General features: G+C 37.3%; 1 protein-coding gene across 3 annotated transcripts in view; it reads right to left on the reverse strand.

Annotated features, from left to right (window-relative positions):
• TMEFF1 (transmembrane protein with EGF like and two follistatin like domains 1) overlaps nt 1–24,324 on the reverse strand; it is a 101,551-nt gene that overhangs the window by 65,009 nt on the left and 12,218 nt on the right. For all 3 annotated transcript variants that reach the window (XM_050761508.1, XM_050761507.1, XM_050761509.1), the window contains exons 2-3: nt 10,599–10,708; nt 709–838 (exon numbers count right to left, since the gene is read on the reverse strand). In XM_050761508.1, coding sequence (XP_050617465.1) covers nt 709–838; nt 10,599–10,708 — 240 coding nt within the window. The remainder of the gene's footprint in view (nt 1–708; nt 839–10,598; nt 10,709–24,324) is intronic.

Consider the following 24,324-nt stretch of genomic DNA (forward strand, 5'->3'; position numbering starts at 1 on the left):
CTAAAAAATACAAAAAACTAGCTGGGCGAGGTGGCGGGCGCCTGTAGTCCCAGCTACTGGGGAGGCTGAGGCAGGAGAATGGCGTGAACCCGGGAGGCGGAGCTTGCAGTGAGCTGAGATCCGGCCACTGCACTCCAGCCTGGGCGACAGAGCGAGACTCCGTCTCAAAAAAAAAAAAAAAAAAAAAAAAAAAAAAAGAAAATAATATTAATAGTTCACCAAATTGACCACTACTAATTCAGGAAGGAAAAAAAAGATGAAGTAAATACAAACAGCATGGGATGAAGAGGTGGCAGAGAAAAAAACTTGGAAAGCAACAATCTGTGATACTGCTAATGACTTTCTACAGAAATTCCTCACCTCTTTTTAAAAAATCATCAAGACAGATCCCCTATCATTCCCCACTTCAAAGCTCACTCTAACGTTCAAATCATAAGGCAAAAGACATGAAAAGAAAGTCCCTACAAAAAGGGTGTTAAGCCTTAACAATGTAGTAAGGAGTAACATAAGTCCATACAAGACCACCTGAGGTTAAAAAAAGCAAAAGCAACAACGTTAAATGAGGGCAAAACAGATTCCCCCACTCCCCACAACAACCACCACCAATCCATGCAGCAGTTGTGGAAATATACCTCTGACTCAAAACTCCCTTTTAGAAATGATTCCACCATATTTTCCAAAATTTATTCAGAAGAATATCATACATACCAGAGTAGCATGGTCCTCTTGCTACTACTGTTATCTCTTTCTGGTGCTTACAAGCAGCCCTTCTGAGAAAGCATTCATTTTGATAAGTGTCCCCATTTGATCCACAGACAGGAATGTAATTTGTATGGCACTGCAAAAGAAACAAAAATAAATTCTCAGAACTAGGCATGAATATTAATAGCTTATTTCACATTCATGAATGCAATACCATAGCATTATGACATACTTCACTACTGAATAGTCTGGTTGTTTTTTTTTTTTTTTTGGTTTGAAAAGAATTATGCTACTTCTTATACCTTTTTTCACATTCATAAGGAAAATAACTACCAACTATCCATAAAAATGAGAATGAAAATCTCTATTTCATTTGCTTGCTACGAAAAACCACTGAGGTAAGAGGAAATTATTGACAATGTAAAGAGTGCTAGTTATGTAATAGCATTTTATTATTATCATAATTCATTTATTCATTCAAACCTAATCATAAAAATTGAAAAAATTCATTATTCAAAACATCTAGTAGGCAAAGTCCCAAGGTAAATGGTATAGAAGACACAAAGAAATATAGGATGATCTCTGTTAACAGAAACCTTACAATCTTGTAAGAGAGTCATACAAGTAGGAAAAAAACCAATACTGCAAAGCTAGATCATGAACCAAATCAGTAAGCATGTAATGCCTAATACCGATTATTGTGAGCTGGAGTATTCAAGAAAAGCATGCTCAGAGAAAGTGGAATGTGAACTGAGCCTTGAAGGATGAGTAGAAATAAGAAAGATGAAGAAGAAAAAACACAATACACATCTGAGAAATGACACTGGACCTGCATGTAGGAAAACTTTAAAACATCTATATGGTAGAAATATCATAAATGACTAAAGTTTTAAGATCTGGGGAAAATGCTATAACAATATGATACAAGTTATTATTACTTAAAAAATAGAACATACAAATTAATAAAAATGGGACCAAAAACAGACATGAAATGTTTACAGAAAAATTACAAATGGCCAGTTAATGCATAAAAAATTATTGATCTTCACTAGCAATCAGAGTTGTCCACTAAGATGAGATGCTATTTCCAACTTATAAAATTGGCTATTAAAAAATTCAATTAGGTGGACATACCACCATACCAGTTTTGGTCATCTAAATTGGTTCTACTTTGGGGTAACATAATTAAAGAATATGTTTCAAGAATCCTAAAAAATGAATGCAGTTTTTGATCCAGAATTACACATTTAGAAATCCATGTGACAGAAACCTATACACATTTATTACAGCCATTTCCAACAGAAATTTATAATATCAATAACCTAAAAATCTTAATGTCTAACAAGACAATGTTTAATTGAAGTATAACTGTTCAAGAAATTAATATTACAGTCATTAAGAATTACCTTTTGAACTTAAACAATCCAACAAGCAAAAGGCAAATAATTCTATTAAAAATAGGGCAAAGGACATGAACAGACACTTCTCAAAAGAAGACATACAAGTGACCAATAGACATGAAAAAATGCTCAACATCACTAATCACCGGAGAAATGCAAATCAAAACCACAAGAAAACATCATCTCACAAGTCAAAATGACTATTATTAAAAAGTCAAAATAACAGATGCTGGTGGGACTGCAAAGAAAAGGGAATGCTACACAGATGGGAATGTAAATTAGCTCAGCCACTGTGGAAAGCAGTTTGAAGATTTCTCAAAGAACTTAAAACAGAACTACCATTCAACCCAGCAATCTCATTAGCGGGTATATACCCAAAGGAAAATCAATCATTCTACCAAAAAGACACATGCACCCATATGTTATTCGCAGCACTATTCACAATAGCAAAGACATGGAATCCATCCAGGTGCCCATCAATGGTGAATTAGATAAAGAACATGTGGTATATATACACCAAGGAATACTACACAACCATAAAAAAAAATGAAATCGTGTCCTCTGCAGCAACATGGATACAGCTGCAGCCCACTATCCTAACTGAGGAACAGAAAACCAAATACCTCATGTTCTCATTAGTGTTAGGTAAACATTGGATACACATGGACATAAATATGGGAACAATAGACACTACTAGAATGGGGAGAGAGGCAGAAGGGCAAGCGCTGAAAACTACCTATTACGTACTGTGCTCACTACCTGGGTGACAGGATCATGCAATAAACCCATCTAACAAACCTACACATGTACCCCCTGAAATTAAAATAAAAGTTGAAGTTTAAAAATAATAATTGTAAAAAAGAATTACCTTTAAAAAAAAATATTGTGTGACAAAAAAAGCTAACAAAGTTAGGCAAAAAGCACATATATAATTTCTGGGAATTCTGTACTATTTTTAAATGCATTATGTATTCCACAAAGCTAACTGTAAATGTTTTAAATAATATGATAATATAAAATAAAATATAGCAAGAAAATAAAGTATATTTATAGCCAATTTAGAAAAAAAAGAATATGCATAAAATAAATCCTGAAATAAAATGTCAATAAATTTTTCATATTATCTATCTTCATGGTTTCCTAGTTCCCTATTTAAGATTTTCCATATTTGTCTATTTTTCTTCAATGAGCAAGACTTAATTTTATCATTTATCTACTTTTAAAAAGTGATCAGATTTACTTTATGAAGCATACATATGGCATGCTACCGTATGTATATGTATACGCACTGGTAAAAACAACTTCTAGTAAAATATTTTATAATCTAGTCGACTTTGCTATACATCCAGTATCAGCAGAATCTTACATCAACTTGTATTAAAATTATCTTTTTATTTTAGGAAGCCTCCCTATTATAAACATTCCTCCAGTTTTTCATGGATCACATTCCTTTCTTCTCTTTCCCTAAAATTTACACAATAACTAGTATGATGTCTACATGAGTCAATATGTTACTTTGTAATCATACAATACTCAATTAGCCAAGGAAACTACTATGAGCTCCAAGATATCAAATGCTAAATCTATGAACTTTCCAATCCCACTTTCATTCCTCAACAAACGCTTACTTTCTAAGGTAGTGTTGTGTTCACAAAGGTGCCAATATCGCCCCCTAGGGGTGGCTGTCCCTGTGGAGGCATTCTTGATTGTCACATTGACAGAGGGACCTTACTGTCATTTACCAGACAGATTCCAAGGATGCCTGAAGTACTGCAAAGGAAAGGATAGTTCCAGACAACAAAGACAAGTACCACATAACTTCTGGCTATTCATGTAGGAATTTTGACAAGACTTTCCATAATACTACAAATCAGTCTGATCTGTTATACCTTACCCTAATATTGGTTTTTATTCTAGCATCTACTATACATCTACATTTTTGTTTCATGTACTCCTGGTATGAAATTACTTTTTTAATTTTTCTTTTTTTTTTTTTGAGACGGAGTCTAGCTCTGTCGCCAGGTTGGAGTGCAGTGGCGCAATCTAGGCTCACTGCAATCTCTGCCTCCCAGGTTCAAGCAATTCTCCTGCCTCAGCCTCCTGAGTAGCTGGGATTACAGGCACACACCATCACGCCCAGCTAATTTTAGTATTTTTAGTAGAGATGGGGTTTCACCGTGTTGGCCAGGATGGTCTTGAACTCCTGACCTTGTGATCCACCCACCTCGGCCTCCCAAAGTGCTGGGATTATAGGCATGAGCCACCATGCCTGACCTGCTTTTAATTTTTTTAATCCAAACATTTATTATAAGTAAACATAAACATCTGATGGCTGTATTTTCTTCTATGGTAATCACACCTAAGCATTTACATTCTGAAATATTTATTTTATTATAAATTACTTTTGTTTCTTCTTTACATTGCAATCGTGCATTCAATTCATTTCTTTAATCATGTGTTTATGTAGGTTAATTTATCCATGAATTTCTTCTAAGGATGGTAAAGAAATTGAATATTAAAATGAAGCATTAACTCTGATAGGGCTGAGAATCTCAACATTTATTCAACAGTTTTTATCCAGTAAGCATTAGTCCACAACTTTAAGTGTCCTTTAACTTAACTATCATAACCATGAAGCACACAGTTTAATGTTTAGAGCCAAGGCTATGAAGCCAAAAACGTCTGAATTCAAATCCTGGGCCCACCAACCATGTGACTATGGGCTAGCACCATCACCATGTTCAACAGTGTACAATGGTGTACCTACCTAACAAAGTTGTTATGAAGATAAAATAAGATAATCTGTCTTTGGCATTTCTATCTGACCATGGTACATTCTCAATAAACATTAGCTATTTTTGCTGTTGCTTGTATCATTTCTCAGTCATAAGTATTTGCCAACAGTCACTAATAAGTCGAAGAGCCACCAATTCCTCCCAAATGATGTATTTTAACCACTACACACTCAAGTTAGTCAGTGGGGAATTGCCATCTGTCACTTGGTGATACTGAGCAGAGGACTTAATGTCTCTGAAATTCACCCTCACGAGCACATACCTAGGAGTGAGTGTAAGATGGGAGAAGCAGACCTGCTGTTGGTCATTCTCAGTTTCCATGAGTCTCTCCTGGAAGCCTCTAATTATGCCAATGGACAAATTATGGGATTTAGACAATTTTAACAACATGCAAATTCCGACTTATGCACTGATGTTGGATTCTAACTCTAACCTAAAGTCTGCTTCCTCTATATTGCCACCCTTGCTGGGAGGAAGAACTCTCCCTTATACCTTTTCTTTAGCTAGAAGAATGTGATGATGTTGCCAGCTATTTTAAGTAGTTTAGAAAGATGGAACAGTGTACAACTCCAGAACTGCATCCATTCAAGCATTTATTGTGTACCTACTGTGTGCCAGGAACTATGCTGAATACAGCAAGTAGAAAATAATAACAAGGTTGTGATGGTTAATTTTATGTGTTAACTTGACTGGGCCCCAGGGTGCCCAGATTAAACATCATTTCTGGGTGTATCTGTGAAAGAATTTCTAGATGAGATTAATATTTGCATCAGTGGATCAAGTAAAGCAGACTGCCCTCCCCAGTGTGAGTGGGCACTATTCAATCCATTAAGGAACTGAATAGAATTCTTCTCTCCTTCTGCTTGACTGTTTAAGCTGGGACATTGATCTTCTCCTGGTGCCCAGGCCTTCAGTCTCAGAAAGGGACTTATACCACTGGCTTTCCTGGGCTAGTATACAGATGACAGACTGTAGGACTTCTCAGCCTCCATAATCAAATAACCTAATTCCTTATTGCTCGCTCTCTCTCACATTCATGTGTGTGTGTTCGTGTGAGTGTGTGTGTTTGTTTCTCCGGAGAACTGTGACTAATAAAAGGTCTAATAAGAGGGCATGGCACCTAGCAAGAGCAGACACTGATAAATACAGGAAGAAAGATACATAGTTCAGAGAACGCCAGAACAAAGACAAAGAAAGAAAACAGGAAAAAAAGTCATAGACTCTACTCTATACAAAGTTTTCAGGGAAAGATGCAGTATTAATCATTTTTCTGTATACCAAATTAACAAAAGTGGCTTTGTTTATATATGTGGCAAGATAATAGCTCTTATTAGCAGACTGAAAAAAAAACAATTTGAATTTTTATTTAAAATCCTGTCATCTGTTAAAATGTATTTAAATAATGTCCCAGAAAGCTTCTATTTAGCACTAAAAGCATGCTGAATCATAAGCAAGTTTTTAAAATGAATTGAAAGATATTGCTAAAGCATCCAGCAGAGAAGGGTTTAATGGGCATGTCGGTCATTATTTTTAAGCTGGCAATAACCTAAGTCTACCTTGAATAGATTTATAATCTTATAAAGGAAGGCAGAATGGTCAAAGGAAGGTTCACTCGGTAGCAAGATCAAACTATACTGTAAGCCCTGAGGCAGTTTGCTCCTACAAGGCAAAGAACCAATCTTTAAACATCTTTACATCCTCAGCATCTAGTCTCATACCCAGCACAAAGTAAGCACTGGATAAATGTCTAATGGTGTCAACTCCTAATATATTTTCCTTCCTGCTTTGCCACAAGGTAAAAATGTAAGGAATTCAGACAGATCATGGAAGGATTTTCTAGCTGTTCAAGTATATTTTTTAAAAGGTCAAAAAGGCTGTTTCTTTATAATCTTAGAGTTTCAGGGAAATACTTTTCTCAAAAATTGAAGAAAAGCAGGGCTGGGCATAGTAGCTCACACCCATAATCCCAGCATTTTGGGAGGCCGAGGTGGGAAGATTGCTTGAGCCCAGGAGTTCAAGACCAGTCTGGGCAAAAAAAAATTTAAAACTCAGCCAGGTGTGGTGATGGACACCTGTTGTCCCAGCTACTCAGGAGGCTGGGGTGGGAAGATCACTTGAGCACAGGAGGTCAAGGCTACAGTGAGCTCTGATTGTGCCACTGCACTCTAGCCTAGGCAACAGAGTGAGACCCCATCTCAAACAAACAAACAAAAAAAAGATAGATAAATATGATGTGAAAATCTAAAATTTCTTTGTGTCTAAAATATAAACAAAATGAAAATGAAACTAAGATACACAATTATTTTTGTCAATTAAGAATACATACTGTTAAAAAGAAAAACAAAAAAATGAAATTAGGGTAACTTCTTTAAAATATAGAGTTTTTTGGAATCTATTCTTACTGGAAAGGAACAATCTCTAAGATAAATACCATTAAATGATTAAATACTTATAAGGGGAATTAAACAAGTTTATATACACATAAAATGTTTCTAGAAGGAAATGCAAGAAGTAACAGATGTTGCCTCTGAGAAGTTGATACTCTGGAGTGGAAGCTTTTTTTGTTATATATCTTCTTATATTGCTCAAGTTGTTTACTATGGGCATACATTACTCTTTTTTAAAAATAAATCAAAGCAGTCAGGCATGGTGGCTCACACCTATAATCCCAGCACTTTGGGAGGCCGAGGCAGGCAGATCACGAGGTCAAGAAATCGAGACCATCCTGGCCAACACGGTGAAACCCTGTCTCTACTAAAAACACAAAAATTGGCTGGGTGTGGTGGCACGCACCTGTAGTCCCAGCTACTAGGGAGGCTGAGGCAGGAGAATCACTTGAACCCGGGAGGCGGAGGTTGCAGTGAGCCAAGATCATGCCACTGTACTCCAGCCTGGCAAGAGTGAGACTCCATCTCAAAAAATAAATAAATAAAAATAAATAAATAAATCAAAGCAGCAGGTTCTCTTGAGAGTTTATGCGTTAACGAATATCAAATGCTCAGGTAATTAGCAATATATATATTCCAATATTGTATTATATAGTGTGTGTTTGTGTGTGTGTATATATATATGCATACACAGATATGTCTTTACAAATCAAGATGAGGGAAAAAGAAAATACTCCAAAAACTAGACAAAGAATATGAAATATTAATTCACAAAAAAAGGTCAACAAATATATGGCACATTTTTAATTTCTCTAGTAATCAAATGCAAATAAAAATTGTTTTTGCCTTTCAGATTTATTAAATTTAAAAGGACCAACAAAATCCACAACCAAAAGGTTGAGGGGAAATAGGACATCTGATATGAGGCTACTGGTGAAAATGTTAATCTGCACATGAGCATCTATTGGCCCAACAATTCCACCTCAAGGAATTTAACCTAAGGAAATACAGCAGCTGAAGAGGCGAACAGCCCCAGTCTTCCCCACACAGGGTGGCTAAATCTCCAACAAAACCCACCATCTTTCTTTTAACAAACCAGAGAACAGAGTTGAGGACAACCACAGCCACTAAAAAGTGAGAGGGAAATCTCGGAAAGGAGAGAGTTTGAGGGGAGTCCCAGGTTCCACATATAAACACAGAGCACACTTCTGACTGACCCCTAAACCACACATGGGATAGACTCCAAGTAGCCCCTGCGAGGCTAAAAGAACTGAATTGATACTTGTGTTGCTGCCCACCACAAGTAAGGCAGAATTTGCAGTTTGAGTTCAGCCAACTGTTTCAAAAATAACGATAATCTTCAAAGAACATAACAAAACCCACACACTCTAAAACATATGATTCACAATGTATAGGATAAATCCAAAGTTACTCTAACGTGAAGAAACAGGAAAATATGGTCCATTCTCACATGAGAAAACAATCAACAGAGGCAATACCTGAGGATGTCCTAGATGTGGACATGAGCAGACATATTTTAAAGCGGCAATAACATGTACGCTCAAGGAAAATATGCTTACAGTGAATGAAAAGAGGAAATCCCAGCAGGTAAATAGAAACTCTAAATTCTAAACATAAAAAATCTACAATTAAAAACTCACTGGATAGGAAGAATGGAGATGACAGAAGAAAGGATTAGTTAACCTGAAGACAGATCAATAAAAACTATCTAATGTAGAGAACAGGAAAAACAATTGGGAAAAAAATGAACGGAGTATCAAGGACCTTGAGACATTATCAAAAGGTCTAACATACATCATGGAAGTCCCAGATTACAAGAAATAATAAGCAGAAAAAAATATTTCAAGAAATAATTCTCAAACTGGGTAACAAATAGATTTCAGAAGCTCTGCCAACCCCAAGCATGATAAGTTCAAGGAAAACCACACCATAGTACTTAATAGTCAAACACAGTAAAGAGAAAATCTTAAAAGCAGTCAGAGAAAAATGACGCATTAGGTTCAGGGGGAAAACAGTTCGAATTATCACCGACTTCTCATTTCGTTCTGGCTAAAGTCACCTTCCATGTTATGCAGAGTTCTATAGAAAGGTGCTCTTGGCAAAGAAATGATGTCCCCAGCCAACAGGCAGCAGGGATCTGAAGCCAGCCAAAAGCTACCTAAGAAAGCTTGGCAGAAGGTGGCTGATGTGAAAATGCCCAAGAGAAACCCTCCTATCATTCTATGTAATTGAATGTAAAGCCCCTTTGGACTATGAAGAAACTGGCTGGACAACAGCATACCTACCTACCCTTCCTCCTTTACCTAAACTCTCCACTTCTTTTAATTAAAATAAACCACCTGATGGTTTACAGTTTTCAAAGATGTTTCATATGCAAGCTTTCTTTCCAATTTTGATTCTCATTACAGAATCATAAGTAAGGGCAGGAAACATGCCTTCACTTTTCCGATAGAATACTGATGCCAAGAAAATTACCTGAGATCATACAGAAATTTGCCTGAGGTCACAGGGTTACCAGAAATACTAACTCTCCTATGCTTTCATTCTGGATTTCTGTACCCTTTCTTCCCCTCAAAATCCAAATGGTGGGCATGTTTAGAAGAAAATTGTGAGTAGAAAAAAAAATTCTAGTTCCTTTTTCGTCTCATATTAAATCAACCATCAGAGACCATCTTGTAAGAAACATTCTGAAGTCTGATTACCATTTAACCAAAGAAAATAAAAAGAAAGAATTAAACATAACATATTTCCTTTGTTTTACTTTTTTAGACAACAGAATCACAACTAAAAGAGCATCTGAAAAGCAAAAATATTTACACTCTTAGTTTGAGGTTCCACTTGCTATTCCAGCTCTAACCTTGACTTACCCCGAGTCTCCAAGTGAGTCAAGTTCTGTGGCCTGAAGAGATGATACAGCAACAAATAAGAATGGAAGGGAAAGAGACAGACTAGAAGGAGAAGAAAAGGAAAAAGATGCCAACATTTAAAATAAGAGACTCTAGTTCAACCTGTACCTTCTTTCCTTTCAGTGACAATTATACCTTACATTTAAATAGAAATTTGATATTTTTTCAAAGAATTGTGACATCTATTATTGTCAATCCGTTCTCTCAATTCCATGCAAGCAGCATGGAAGACACAAATAACAGGACATCATCTGACAAAAAAGAACTGAGGGACTGTGAACCCAATTTCTTTATGGGGTTCAAGATGTTTTAGATTTTTTAATTTGAAGAATTTAGAATTATAAAATATGAATATAAAACTTTTCAAAATAAGTTGGGTTTCCTCACCTGAAATTGGCATGCACATTTCAAACCATCTCCATCTTCTTTACAGACTCCTCCATATTTACATGATGACTCATCACAAACTCTTACATCAGACTCCCTCACATTTAATTCTGCAAAAGAAAAAAACTGTTTGACATATATATTTGGATTTCTATTACACATATGTGTGTGTGTTGACATATTTATTTGGATTTCTATTACACATATGTGAGTGTGTATGAGAAAGTCCTTAAAATGTATTGAGCCCCCCCATTCAGAAGTGTAATAAGACATAAATAAACAAAAAGAAATTCTGTAAGACACAAAATGCTCAATATTCCCCAAACAGAATCCTGCATAATAATGAGCCTAAAAGTAACTCAAAATAGAACTCGAAATTTCAGGACTTAACATAATTTCCAAAGGTAAATCTGTAGAATTCTTCTCTTTGGCCTTCTAAGACCTTAAGATAACAATCTTACTATTTCTTATTTAACATTTTAGGTTATTTTTCTAGTAAGTTACTTTTAAGGCTAACGAAAATTAACAGTAATATTAATTAAATGAGATAAAAAATTATCTTAATTCTTTTGGTATTCAGAATAAATTTTGGGTGATCATTATTAATTCTAGACAAACTATTTTAACTACAAAAGAACAGTGAATTTGAATTTCAGACAATAAATATGGAGCATTTATGTATACAGAATTAAAGAGATTCAAAATCTTACTAGACTTAAAACTTTTAATGGACTGATTTAAGTTGACTCTATCAAAGCAAGCAGAGCCAATCAACAATATCAGCATTCTGTGGTCATTTTGCTCCTGCTCCAACATTAAGCATCAAATTAAGCTTCAAGGTTGTGCTTGGAGCTGCCAATCAGTGAAAGTGGATGAAAATCACTACAATGCAATTTTCATATCCTTTCTATGGGAAATGAGAGCTTACAAAAACAAATGCACTTAGGTAAACAATAAACAAATGACTGTTTTTAAAAAAAAGAAAAAAGAAAAAATCCCAGTTTAGTGGTGAATACATGAGTCTGGGAGCAGAGAGAGTCCTAGGTTAACTCCTGATTCTCCTGCTCAAAAGCTGAGACTCTGGGAAAAGAGCAAGGACTCCTGTATCTCTAGATCGTGATGAGGTCCTGGCAAAGAGATCTAAGGGAGCACTTCTCCAGTTATCCCCATTCCTGGTTGTTTTCTATTTCTAGATTTCAAAGCAGACTCAGTAAACTAAGTCAAGGGAATTCTACGTCCGGTGACAACTGTCCTAGTGACATTTCATTACCTCTCCCTACCCCATTTGTTCTCACTGCTCTGCAGTGGTGTCTTGGGTCTCCCACTCCCAGCTGACCCTCCGAGGAGCTGGCAATCAAGTACCTGAATCCCTAAGGAGTTGATAGTCAACAGTACTTACTTGAGTAGTCACTGTCAACTAAGCACTTTACAAGGGTAGGATCACGTGTAGGTGGGTTACAAAAAAAAATCATAATTATCTTCCTTAAATGATCTCAGGTGGGTTACAAAAGCTTATTTTCCTTAAATGATCTCAGGTGTACAGAATTGGATTAAAGTTCAAGCATTTACAAAAAAAAAGACATGATTGGAAACTTAAAGAGAAAGCTAACACAAGCATTTTGTTATTCTTACTGTGCCACAAACTATTCCAGGTAGAGAAGGCCATCTTTCATTCCTCATCACCCTGGCTGTAGGAAGCTTTATGTCCTTGGTTCTCCTTACCTCCCCATTTTTGCTGTCTCTTCCCTTTCCCCCTTGACCATTTGCTTTAGCTCTTGAGGCTCAATCCTACGTAAAGGATTTTTCACCCTATCTACCCACACTTCTGCTAGGAACTTGAACAAGGTCTGGTTCCATTTACTATCAAATACACATCTTCAGACCAAAGGAAGATAACAAAATATTAATAAAGAACTGCCCTGGAAAAGAGGGTAAAAATGTACAATATCTGCTCAACTAAGAACTTAACCAACTTTAGGGGCTAGAGAAACAAGAACTGCACAATTTGACTAATGAAATACAGTGCATTTGTCTTTTCTCCTTTCTTTGTAGGCTTAAAGTTCACACTGGGTTCTATTACAATCAGACATAAAAAAAAACAAGAATAAGTCAAGTTTTTATTTTGTCTGTGAGGCAAGATAATGCTCTGAGTTATGATTTGCCACTTTGAGACTCCTGAATTGTAATGTTTTATCTGTTGTACTTTACAGGTACAGTGGATTGCAAGCTAGAACCTAAACCATCCCTGCCACCAAGAGTCATGTGTGGTAACCCCAAGGAATGTTTGTATGAGGGACTACAGAATACTTTAGGGGAATAATCATCCCTGCTAATGTGAGGCAGAAAAGCTTGGTCCCATGGGCTGGGTGCGGTGGCTCATGCCTTTGGGAGGCTGAGCCAGGTAGATCACCTGAAGTCAGGAGTTCGAGACCAGCTTGGTTAACATGGTGAAACCCCATCTCTACTAAAAATAAAAAACTTAGCTGGGCTTGGTGGTACATGCCTGTAGTCCCAGCTACTTGGGACGGTGGGGTGGAAGGATCGCTTGAACCCAGCAGGCAGAGGCTGCACTGAGGAGAGAGTGTGCCACTGCACTCCAGCCTGATAGAAAGACTAAGACTCTGTCTTAAAAAAAAGAGCTTGGTCCCATAAACACAGCCTTGAACAAGAGAAGTGACCCCAAGCATAGTCCCTTCTCAAGACTTGGTTTGCTCCTCCAGCTAGCCCCAAGAACTCATAACAGAGACAGAGGAGCTACAACAAAGAAACTAAAGAATGATTTTCACTAAAAATGAAGTGACAAGCTCTGCTTTGATGCTCACATGACAAGACATAATACATGGCGAGAAAGGAGCTGGGACACATCAACAGCCCCCGAATATCAGCAATGCATCTAGCAGGACCGCACAAGACCAAGGAGATAGTAGTGTCAGGCAAAGAGGTAGACCTCTGATATCTGACAGGAGGTACCAATGTGCAACTGCAGAGGTAGCAAACAGCACAGGAAGAAAAAGACAGGTGTCATGTAGCAGTGGCCAGAATGCATTAGTGAGCACACATCAAACACAATTTGGTGACTCCTGGAATAAATCTTGGAGGGAGGCATTTATGAGGGAGCTAGAGGTCCTATATTATTAATAGGTAAGGGTAAAAGTCATGAAATTCTGATTACTCTGGTTATTAGTCATATTTTATTTTATGCCTATCTTGCTATCAAATCCATGCTAGTTTCATGTGTGTTAATGCGTAAATGTGATTAGTTTATCATCAGAAAGCAATTACTAAGCATCTACTAGGTACTTAATACTATGCTAAGAATTTTGGACACACAGGAAAAAAATGTAACAGGGAATGATCTTGCTAATATATGCAAGAATTGTGATGAATTCAATACAGTCTATAATTAAGGGGATAAATGTGTCATACAGTCTATGACTGCTGTAGGAGTTCAAGAGGTAGGGGACAAAACTGGATTTGAAGCATAGGGTGTAGTGTCAGAAAAAACAAGACTTGTATTGACCTTGAAAAAATAATAAGGCTTTTTTATCATAATAAAGCTAATATAGGATCATAATAAAGAATTTGGAGAAGATATTTTAAATAAAGAATGTTCTAATTGCCCAAAACATATGAGTAATACTAAAAGACAGAAAAGAAAAGAGAATGTTTTTATGTAGGAAAACAATGTAAGTGAAAGTAGAGAGAAAGTAATTTCATAGTACACACAAACAATATTAGTATCAGTGGTTCCAAAACCATGTTCCTCAAAGGAACACTGGTGTCCTGGACTAGTGTACCTTCATTAAAATCAAATATGAAATTTTCTCATTTGCAAAGGAAAAAAATCAACAAAAAAACTGTTCTCATTTTTAAGGGGTTTTTTCCTTTATGTTTCTTAAACCTTCAATATCAGATTATTTCAGATTTGTTGCTGGCTATCAACTAACATCAGATGATTTCAGATATTTTGCTGGCTAGCAGTAAAAGTATGTTCAACAAATAGGTAAGGAATACTAATACAAATATTCCAACAACGTTTCATGAGAACATAGGTCAGGTCATGAACGTCACAAGCTCATGAATGGACATTTTAAATTGTTTTGTAGTTGTGGCAGTCACTGCTAACGCCTACCTTTGATCTATTCTCTCCTTCTTACTTAGTAAGAGAACTCCAATTTTGTTCAGGGAAACAAGGTACCCAACTAAATAACATATATTTCTCAGCCTCCCTCAATCTGTGTTCATATGTAGGTACTGTCCCTTTCTCCTTCATTCTTCCTCTTTTTTTTCCCTTGACTGGAGAGCAAATCTGTTGCCTAAAGTTGCAGCAGCCAAAAGATGACACAGCACAAAGACCAGGAGCAAGACAGTAAGATGGAAGAATCATGAAATCACCATACCTCCTGTGGATCTCCTCTTCCCAGACTTACCATTACAGAAAATAATGTATATAAATGAATACATTTTTTAAAAAGCCCTTATCATACAAGCCACCACTGGTCACACCACTGATACATGCAGTTAAACATAATTCCCAATAGAATGACTGTGTGTAAATTTAATAAGATAAATATTTCTAAGCAATGGTCTTAAAAACTTTTGTGCTACATCAGAGACCATATGATAAGATTAATTTATCAAGAGACCCACGACTTGCTGGTGTTCTGACTCCTCACAATTTTTTTTTTTTTTTAAAGACAAGGTCTCACTCTGCTTCCCAGGCTGGAGTGCAGTGGTATGAACATGGCTCACTGCAACCTCTGCCTCCTGGCCTCAAGTGATTCTCCCACCTCAGTCTCCCAAGTAGCTGGGCCTCAGCCTTCTGAGTAGCTGGGGGCCACAGGCGTACACTGCCATGCCCAGCTAATTTTTGTATTTTTTGTAGAGACGGGGTCCACCATGTTGCCCAGACTGATCTTGAATTCTTGGGCTCAAGCCATCTGCCCACCTCAGCCTCCCAAAGTGCTAGGATTACAGGCCTGAGCCACCACACCCAGCTGATTCCTAACAAATTTGAGAACAGAATCACTGCCTTAGCTTAAACCCAATACAGAAGGAATCTATTTTGGGATCATCTTCTGAATGTTCCTTCTTTTCAAGTATTCTGTACAGTACCAGGCATCAAGAGGACACTCTACTACCTGTCAATGATTATGATTATGCACCTGCCTTCCTGAAACCAAAATGAAAATTCAGTAAAATGGATGAGCCATTACTAAGGCCCTCAAAAATCAATTCTCCAAAGAGAAATGTTTTACACAAAGAAACACTCATAAGAGTTGCTCAAAACAAAATATTTTGCTCTTGTTTTAAATCTGTCCCACAATTCTCAAAATGTACAACTTGTCTCGAGAATTTCATTAACATTTCAAAGCTCAGAAACAATACACACTAGTGGCAGAAACTCTGCTTTCTATGAACCTGAGCTGCCCAAATTCCCAACTTCTGGCATTAACAACTAGGTTCAGGCTCTGACTCAAAATGAGATCCAGCAGCCTTCCAGAATGATACGACTTTTCTACCACCCTTCCACTAAAAAGAAGGTAGTTCTGGGGATCTTATGAGTTAGCTAACACTCATGGAGAGCCAAAAGGAAATAAACTTCATTAGATGTTACAATAGAAATCAGGGTTTCTCAATCTAGGCACCAGTGACATTTGGAACCAGATAATTCTTTGTTGTAGGGAATATCCTGTACACTGGAGGTTGTTTAGCAACAGCCCTGACCTCTGCCCACTAGATGCCAGTAGGACCACACCAGCTCTGACAACCAAAATTGTCTCACCACGTCCTGGGATGGGGGGGTGGGGGGTCGAGGGGGAGGGGCAAAATTATCCCCAGTTGAAAACTACAGTAAAGGGAAAGCAAAGACTTTTTTTCATCTAATTCTCTGACACAATCACTATAAGGAAAACTAGTCAAATAATCGGCAGTCTCAAAAGATCTCAACACACTGCCACAGCTATTCTCCATTTCAATAGAGGGACTTAAATATATTGATTCCAAGTTTATGTTAAATCCCCCTCCTTTAATAGCACCTTAACCTCCAGCAGGCCTCACTTCCTCCTTCTTCCTATAGCAACTCTTCTTCTTCAAGACCAAAGCAACCTCAGTTTCAATGGCTTTTTTCTTAAGTCCTCCAATCCTTTTCAAGACCTTTCTAGAACAGTTGATACTTCTGGCCTCCCCTTGTAACCAAACAGTCTTCATTATCCCCTCAATTTTCTGACCTCTTTTAATTTACCCACTCCTTTTTCCTTCTCCTATTGCCCAATCTGTGTCAATAACACTCTTAGAACGTATCTACAACTTAATCAACTCTCCAGATTAACCGAAGTGTAGCATTCTCTATAAAACCTACAGAACAATGCCTATGGCACAATGAATTCTCAAGGCTACTAGACCCTCTCTAGAACATCCATGAGCACTTTAGCTCCAACCAGGGTAGCTGTTCTTGTGCTTCAAGAGTCAGTTACCCAGCCTATGTAGTTGATACTACAATTATGTGATTTCAACATTTCATATGAGTGAAAATAAATTACTTCTATGAAAACTAAATTGAAAGACTTGAATAAGGTGAGCTACTTTTTTAAAAAACCTACAGTTGCACTTAGAATTCTGCATCCACAGGTCTTTAGCTTCCTTTTTAAAGGGATTAAAACTGCAATTTGTAATCAATGTATTATACAAGTGGTTTGTTCAAGAAAGAGGAGGCCGGGCGCGGTGGCTCACGCCTGTAATCCCAGCACTTTGGGAGGCCGAGGTGGGTAGATCGCGAGGTCAGGAGTTCAAGACCAGCCTGGCCAACATGATGAAACCCCGTCTCTACTAAAAATACAAAAATTAGCTGGGCACGGTGGCACGTGCCTGTAATCCCAGCTACTCGGGAGGCTGAGGCAGGAGAATTGCTTGAACTGGGGCCTGGGAGGCAGAGGTAGCAGTGAGTGAGACTGTGCCACTGCACTCCAGCCTGGGATACAGAGCAAAGAGGAAACCATTCTCAAAGAAAAAGTATGGACCCTCTTTCAAAATATTTAATAAATATGTATATGTTAAAATAAAACGTTACATGCATTTATGAATCATTTTTGTGACTCCCTACTTTAAATAACTTCCCCAATTAACCAAATAACTACCAAATTATTGTGGGACCAAGACAAAAGGATCCCTACTGTATAGTAAATGTTCTGCTTCAATCATCCCATGTGTCATCTCATTTTGTTCATTCTCTGGCAGTATTCACATTCACACCCACCACTTCGAGTCTTCAAACCTAGTTTTCCCAACCATATCAAAGCCATGTCATCTGTTTTTGCTAGTGCTATTTCCAGTCTTCAGAGCATTGCTGGGGAAAGTCCTATAAATTAATGTTCCCTAAGGCCTTATTAACATGTAGAAAACTTTAGTTATCTCTAGTGGATTCTGTATTGACTCCCCACAGAACATGTTCAAACTTTTCACTTTGTCCTTTAAAAAAAATTTTCATGAGTTTATACTGACTGTCTAGATGTCAGTAGTATTTGGAGAAATCTGCCCTTTTTCAGAAAAGCAAACCAATCCAATCTGACAGGACCCTGCTGGATGGTTTCACTCCCAGAACAAGCCCAGTTTGTTCTTGAACCTGTACCCACCTGCCTACAAAACAATTCCATGATCTCTATACTGAAAATAGCAGAAACATTTAAAATATTAAAATATTTAAAATACTGCACACCAGGAAATAGTATGGTACAACTATGGAATATTATAAAGCTATTTAAAGATGTATATTATATAATACGGAAATAAGCTTATGAATGTTAAAGTGAAAATGCAGAACACAAAACTATACACATAGACTATGATTTTATATGAAAAACCTGCCAGGAACTGTGATGCAGGCTTTTAGTCCCAGCTACTTTGGAGGCTGAAGCAGAAAGACCAGGAGTTGAAGATCAGCCAGGACAATATAGTGAAACTCATTTCACACACACACACACACACACACACACACACACACACACACACACCCCATACATATAAGATAATCCAGCCAGGAATAAACAAAACCGGTAACAGTAACCTGTTACAGCAGTTGAACAATGAGTGATTGCTCCCCTTTTCAATTTTCTATATTGGTTATTATTTAACGGGGGAAAAAAAAAAAAAAAACCTCAATGTGATTTCAAAGACAACCCCAGAGACAGTTTGCTACACCACACGCAAAGCATAAGTTTCAAGATCAGGAAGGGCCAAGTTCACGTGGTAGTCCTCCTTTTAAAATAATACTTTCCCTTGATATTGTAATGATTAGATAATGTATGCAAAGGCAATCATGCCTAGAACAAGTAGTTATACAACAAAGATTCCCTTTTTTTCTTTTCCCAGATATGACTTCAACTCCCAACCAATCTAAGGGGCACCTCTAATGACACAAATCACTGAGAATACATTCCAGGGTATAAAATCAAGCAATAGATTTAGCAATTGTTGACTTCAAGTCCAAGAAAATCAGAAGAATTAGAAATTAAATCCTCTTCAACTTGTTTACTAATCACATTAGTTATCTTCTAGTATAAAGATATGAGGAGGAAAAATAAACTTTACCTAATATTATATGATACAAAACTAAAAGCAGTTTACATTAATATTAAAAAGCATCAACTGCAGAGATAGCTAAAACTTCTCTAAGCTATACTTAATGAAAGAAATTTCACATATGCCACACAATCATCTGACTCTGATGCATTCCATTTTGCATACTACTGCCAACTACCCTGTTAAACCACACTTTGCTCCTGTCAATCCTCCACCCCCACTCCTGCAATCTTCCCCCGCTGCCTACTTCAATTCTAAATGCCTGTATCAGGACTCTCCAGGCAAGGTGACAGGGAGAACAACTACTGCAAGATCAGATGGAAGAAAAGGCCTGGGTCCAAAGTTGAGTGTTTAAGGCCCTCAGGGTCTTTCCAGGCCTCGCCAGTCCTAGCCAAAGATGTCATGGTTGTGACATTCTCTCCCTCACGGATGTTTCTGATCTCTGGGGTTCTGACACTAGCTTGGCAAACCATAACCTGAATCTGTTATGGTGCAGTTATTAAAATTAATGATGAAAAATCTCTATATTTCCTGACATGACACATTTAAAGGCAGACTTTTTAAAATGTATGTAACACAAACTTTTTTAATGCCTATTTTAAAAATCTGGAAGGTACACTCACCAAAATAGGAACCACAGTTATCTCTTGGTAGAATTTAAACCTTCTTCATTATTCTGTATTTTTCTGAATTGAGTTTTACAACAAATTTGTATGATTTTTAAAATCAGATAAAGCAATTACAGGCCGAGACGGGCGGATCACGAGGTCAGGAGATCGAGACCATCCTGGCTAACAAGGTGAAACCCCATCTCAACTAAAAAATACAAAAAATAACTAGCCGGGCGAGGTGGCGGGCGCCTGTAGTCCCAGCTACTCGGGAGGCTGAGGCAGGAGAATGGCGTAAACCCGGGAGGCGGAGCTTGCAGTGAGCTGAGATCCGGCCACTGCATCCCAGCCTGGGCGACAGAGCCAGACTCCCTCTCAAAAAAAAAAAAAAAAAAAAAAAGCAATTACATGCTACAGTATATAAGAACCTTGAAAATTATGCAGGCAGGGTGCAGTGCCTCGTGCCTGTAATCCCAACACTTTGGGAGGCCAAGGCAGGAAGATTGCTTCAGCCCAGGAGTTCGAGATCAGTCTGGGCAACATGGTGAAAGCCCCATGCAAAAATTCCTCGGGCATGGTGGCGCATGCCTGTAGTCTCAGCTACTGGCGGACTGAGATAGGAGAATCACTTGAGCCGGAGATCAAGGCTGCAGTGAGCTGTGATTGCACCACCACACTCCAGCCTGGGAACAGAGATCTTGTCTCCAAAAAAAAGAAAAAGGAAAAGAAAATATTATGTTAAAAGAAAGAGGTCAGGCGCAAAAGGCTACACGTTATATTATTCTATTTATATGAAACATCCAAAATAAATAAATCCACAGAGAAAGTCTCTATGTGGTTACCAGGGGATGGGGGCGGGGAGTAGTGGGACTGACTGTTAAAAGGTAGAAACTTTCTGGGGTGATAGAAATATTCTATAATCAGATGGTAGATAGTGATGATCATTGTACAATACAGTAAATGTACGAAAACCACTGAATTATATACTTTAACATGCTGAATTTTACATTATGAAAATTATCTCAATAAAAAATAAAAATTTTTAAATCATATAAATCATGCTAAATTTTGGAAAAATCAAAATAAAAAAATTATAAACAGGCATTATAATATGCTTTTTAAGAGGCACACCCTGGCATCAGACCACCTTGTTCAGCATCCCGGCTCTACCACTTATCACAGTTGTGTGAGCTTAGTAATTTACCACTTGTGCCTCCATTTCTCATCTACAAAATGGGGACAATAACAGTACCTATCTCAAAATTCTGATGGAGGATTAAAGGTATAGAAAGCACTCAGAGCAAAATAATAATACACATCATAAGTACTCTATTAAGTGTAAGCCACTATTGTTTTTTAATAGCACCAGTTCTGGAGAAGGCATAGAAAAATGAGCACTCAAACAAACTGTGGAAGTACACAGTGGCACGATCTCTCATGTGTCCATATGTATTGCCATTTTAATTGTCTTTATCCTTTTATCCAACATTTCCAGGAAATTATAACAGATATAAAAGAAAAACATATAAAAACCCATGTCCAAGATTGTTAAAGTCAGCATTTTCTGTAAAACCAAAGTGGAAAACAACCTCAGTGCCCATCTTTTGGGAATTAAATTATTGACATAATACTATACAGACATTGGTAGAAACACACGTAGTGATATGAAAAGACAACAAGACCTATTGTGGAAAAACACACACACACATTGTAAAACCATACACACAGTTTTACTCCCATTATTTTGAAACATATACCTGCTTACATATATAAGATTTTGCAGGTATATTCAATCCATTTCCTTCATTAAACTATTTTTTAAATCAATAATCCAAACACAAGAACCCTGTCCTCTGGTTCTATTTCTAACCACTATCCCTTAGTGTCTCCAACACTAAGTACAATAGGAGGTAGCCAGAACCCAGCAAAATCACCCACAAAGACAAAAATCTATACAACAACTTGCATACTGGCACTGAAAAACCTGGTATTAATGATTTTAAAAAGAGAATTTTTTAAAGACTTCACAAAATTCTGGTGCATTAGAAAGAGTTCCACACTTCGGGTTCCACTTATTTGATTAAGTAAAAGTAACTATATGATCTTGGCCAAGTGCTAAATCTGAGAATCCCAGTTTCTCAGAATTTAAAAAAAAAAAAAAAAAAAAAAAAGAGTATAATAGTCCCTTATAGGATTCCAATGGTTATAAGAGATCCTTACAAAAGAACACTGCAAACTATGAAGAAGACTGACTGTTACTCTTTGGCTGAAACCACCAAAAACAAACTTAAAAAGACACTACCATAACCAGAAACCCTGACAAATTTTGTTGTAAAACACTGAATAATTTTTTTAAAAAAAACTAGGTCTAAATAAATGGGAATTTGGATGTTCTTATGGTATAAGCTTGAAGTAAACAATGGTAAACACAAGTGTACCACCTAGAAAACACCTCAAACCACTTTAGAGAGAGAAGGAGGCTGGGCACAGTGGCTCAAGCCTGTAATCCCAGCACTGTGGGAAACCAAGGCAGGCGGATCACCTGAGGCCAGGGATTCGAGACCAGCCTAGCAAACATAGTGAAACCCTGTCTCTACTAAAAATACAAAAGAAAATTAGCCAGATGTGGTGACAGGCACCTGTAATTCCAGCTACTCAGGTGGCTGAAGCACAAGAATTGCCTGAACCCGGGAGGCAGAGGTGCCACTGTACTCCAACCTGGGCGACAGAGTGAGACCCTGTCTCAAAAAATACTAATAAATAAAAATTAAATTTAAAAAAATAATAAAATAAAGAGAAGGAAAAAAGCTATAGAAAACAAATATAGGACACTAAAAGATTGAGCTGACTTGTGAACAATAAAGAATCATCAACTGGGCTATAAACAGAATTGACACAGCAGCATCAGCAGTTTAGTTTCACGTGCAAAACAATATTAAATGAAAGCTGACAAGGCAAAAATAAACTGAACTTAAAAATCCCTAGCCAGGCACAGTGGCTCATGCCTATACTTTGAGAGGCTGAGGCAGGAGTATCACGTGAGCCCAGGAGTTCAAGAACAGCCTAGGCAAAACAAGGAGACTCCGTAACTACAAAAGATAACTTTAAAAAATTAGCTGGACGTGGTGGTACACGACTGTGGTCTCAGCTACTCAGGAGGCTGAGGTAGGAGGATCAATTGAGCCTGGGAGGTCAAGACTGCAGTGAGCCATCATGCCACTGCACGTCAGCCTTGACAACAGAGAGACACCCTGTCTCAAAAAATAAAAATAAAATATCCCAAAAGGAGATCTGACCTCTGAACAACAGTGGCTCCAGTATCAACAGAAAATGCAAAGCAAAACAACATGAATATTTTTTTTAAAGTTCAGGCCAGGCGCTGTGGCTCACGCCTGTAATCCCAGCACTTTGGGAGGCTGAGGCAGGCTGATCACCTGAGGTCAGGGGTTCAAGACCAGCCTGGCCAACATAGTGAAACCCCATCTCTACTGAAAATACAAAATTAGCTGGGCATGGTGGCATGCGCCTGTAATCCCAGCTACTCAGGAGGCTGAGGCAGGAGAATCATTTGAACCCAGGATGCAGAGGCTGCAGTCAGCCGAGATCACATCATTGTACTCCAGCCTGGGAAAAAAGAGTGAAACTCTGTCTCAAAAACAAAACAAAAAAAAAAGTTCAAAATCTTTCTGATGAAAAATGAAATAATTTAGCATAAACACTGAGATTAAAGAAGAGAATGGCAATTATCACAGATTTCCTCCTCATATTTTTCCATATTTCTCAAATTTTCTACACAGACTATATACTGCTTTTATAACAAAGAAAAAAAGGTGTGGGCTTTTCCCTTTTTTAATCCCTGGAAAAGACAGACTCAATATCTGCACAAAAATGAGAGAAATTGAGCTGTGGTTGAAAATATAATAACCTGCCAAAGTCTTTAAAGGTACAAGAATATGTTAAGAACTTTTAGAACCTTAAATGACTTCTGAAAAAAATGACAAAGCTACTGAGCCATGGAAAATAAATGATACTTTTTAAAAATAAATGAATTTCAATAGTAGCAAAAGATTTATAATAAATTAAGTCACCTAATAAACTAAAAGCATATAAGGAGAGAATTTTAAGATTTAAGCATAGAATTTCCAAGTACATGAGAAGTATGCCAAGCTCCTAAGAAGCCAATAACATAATAATATGAATAAAGAAAATAGTTAAGTTAAAACAAGCTTTCTAACAATGTAAAAAATGAAGGGGGATAAATGGGTTGAAGTTATCTCCCAATCCAGCTTAAAAGAAACTGAGAATTTAAATTCCATTAAAGAAACCACATATATAGGGAAAATGAAGGATAACAAATAGGAACTTAAATGAAGATGGTTAGTTATAACAAAAAAGACAACAAAGGTTGGTGAGGATGTGGAAAATGGAATGTTCACACACAGCTGATGAAAATGTAAAATGCTGCAACCATTTACAGCAGTTTGGCAAATCTTCAAAATGTTAAACATAGAGTTACCACTTGACCTAGCAATTCCACTCCT

This window comes from Macaca thibetana, chromosome 15 (genome assembly GCF_024542745.1).
Source record: "Macaca thibetana thibetana isolate TM-01 chromosome 15, ASM2454274v1, whole genome shotgun sequence".
In the NCBI taxonomy this organism is placed as follows: Eukaryota; Metazoa; Chordata; class Mammalia; order Primates; family Cercopithecidae; genus Macaca; species Macaca thibetana.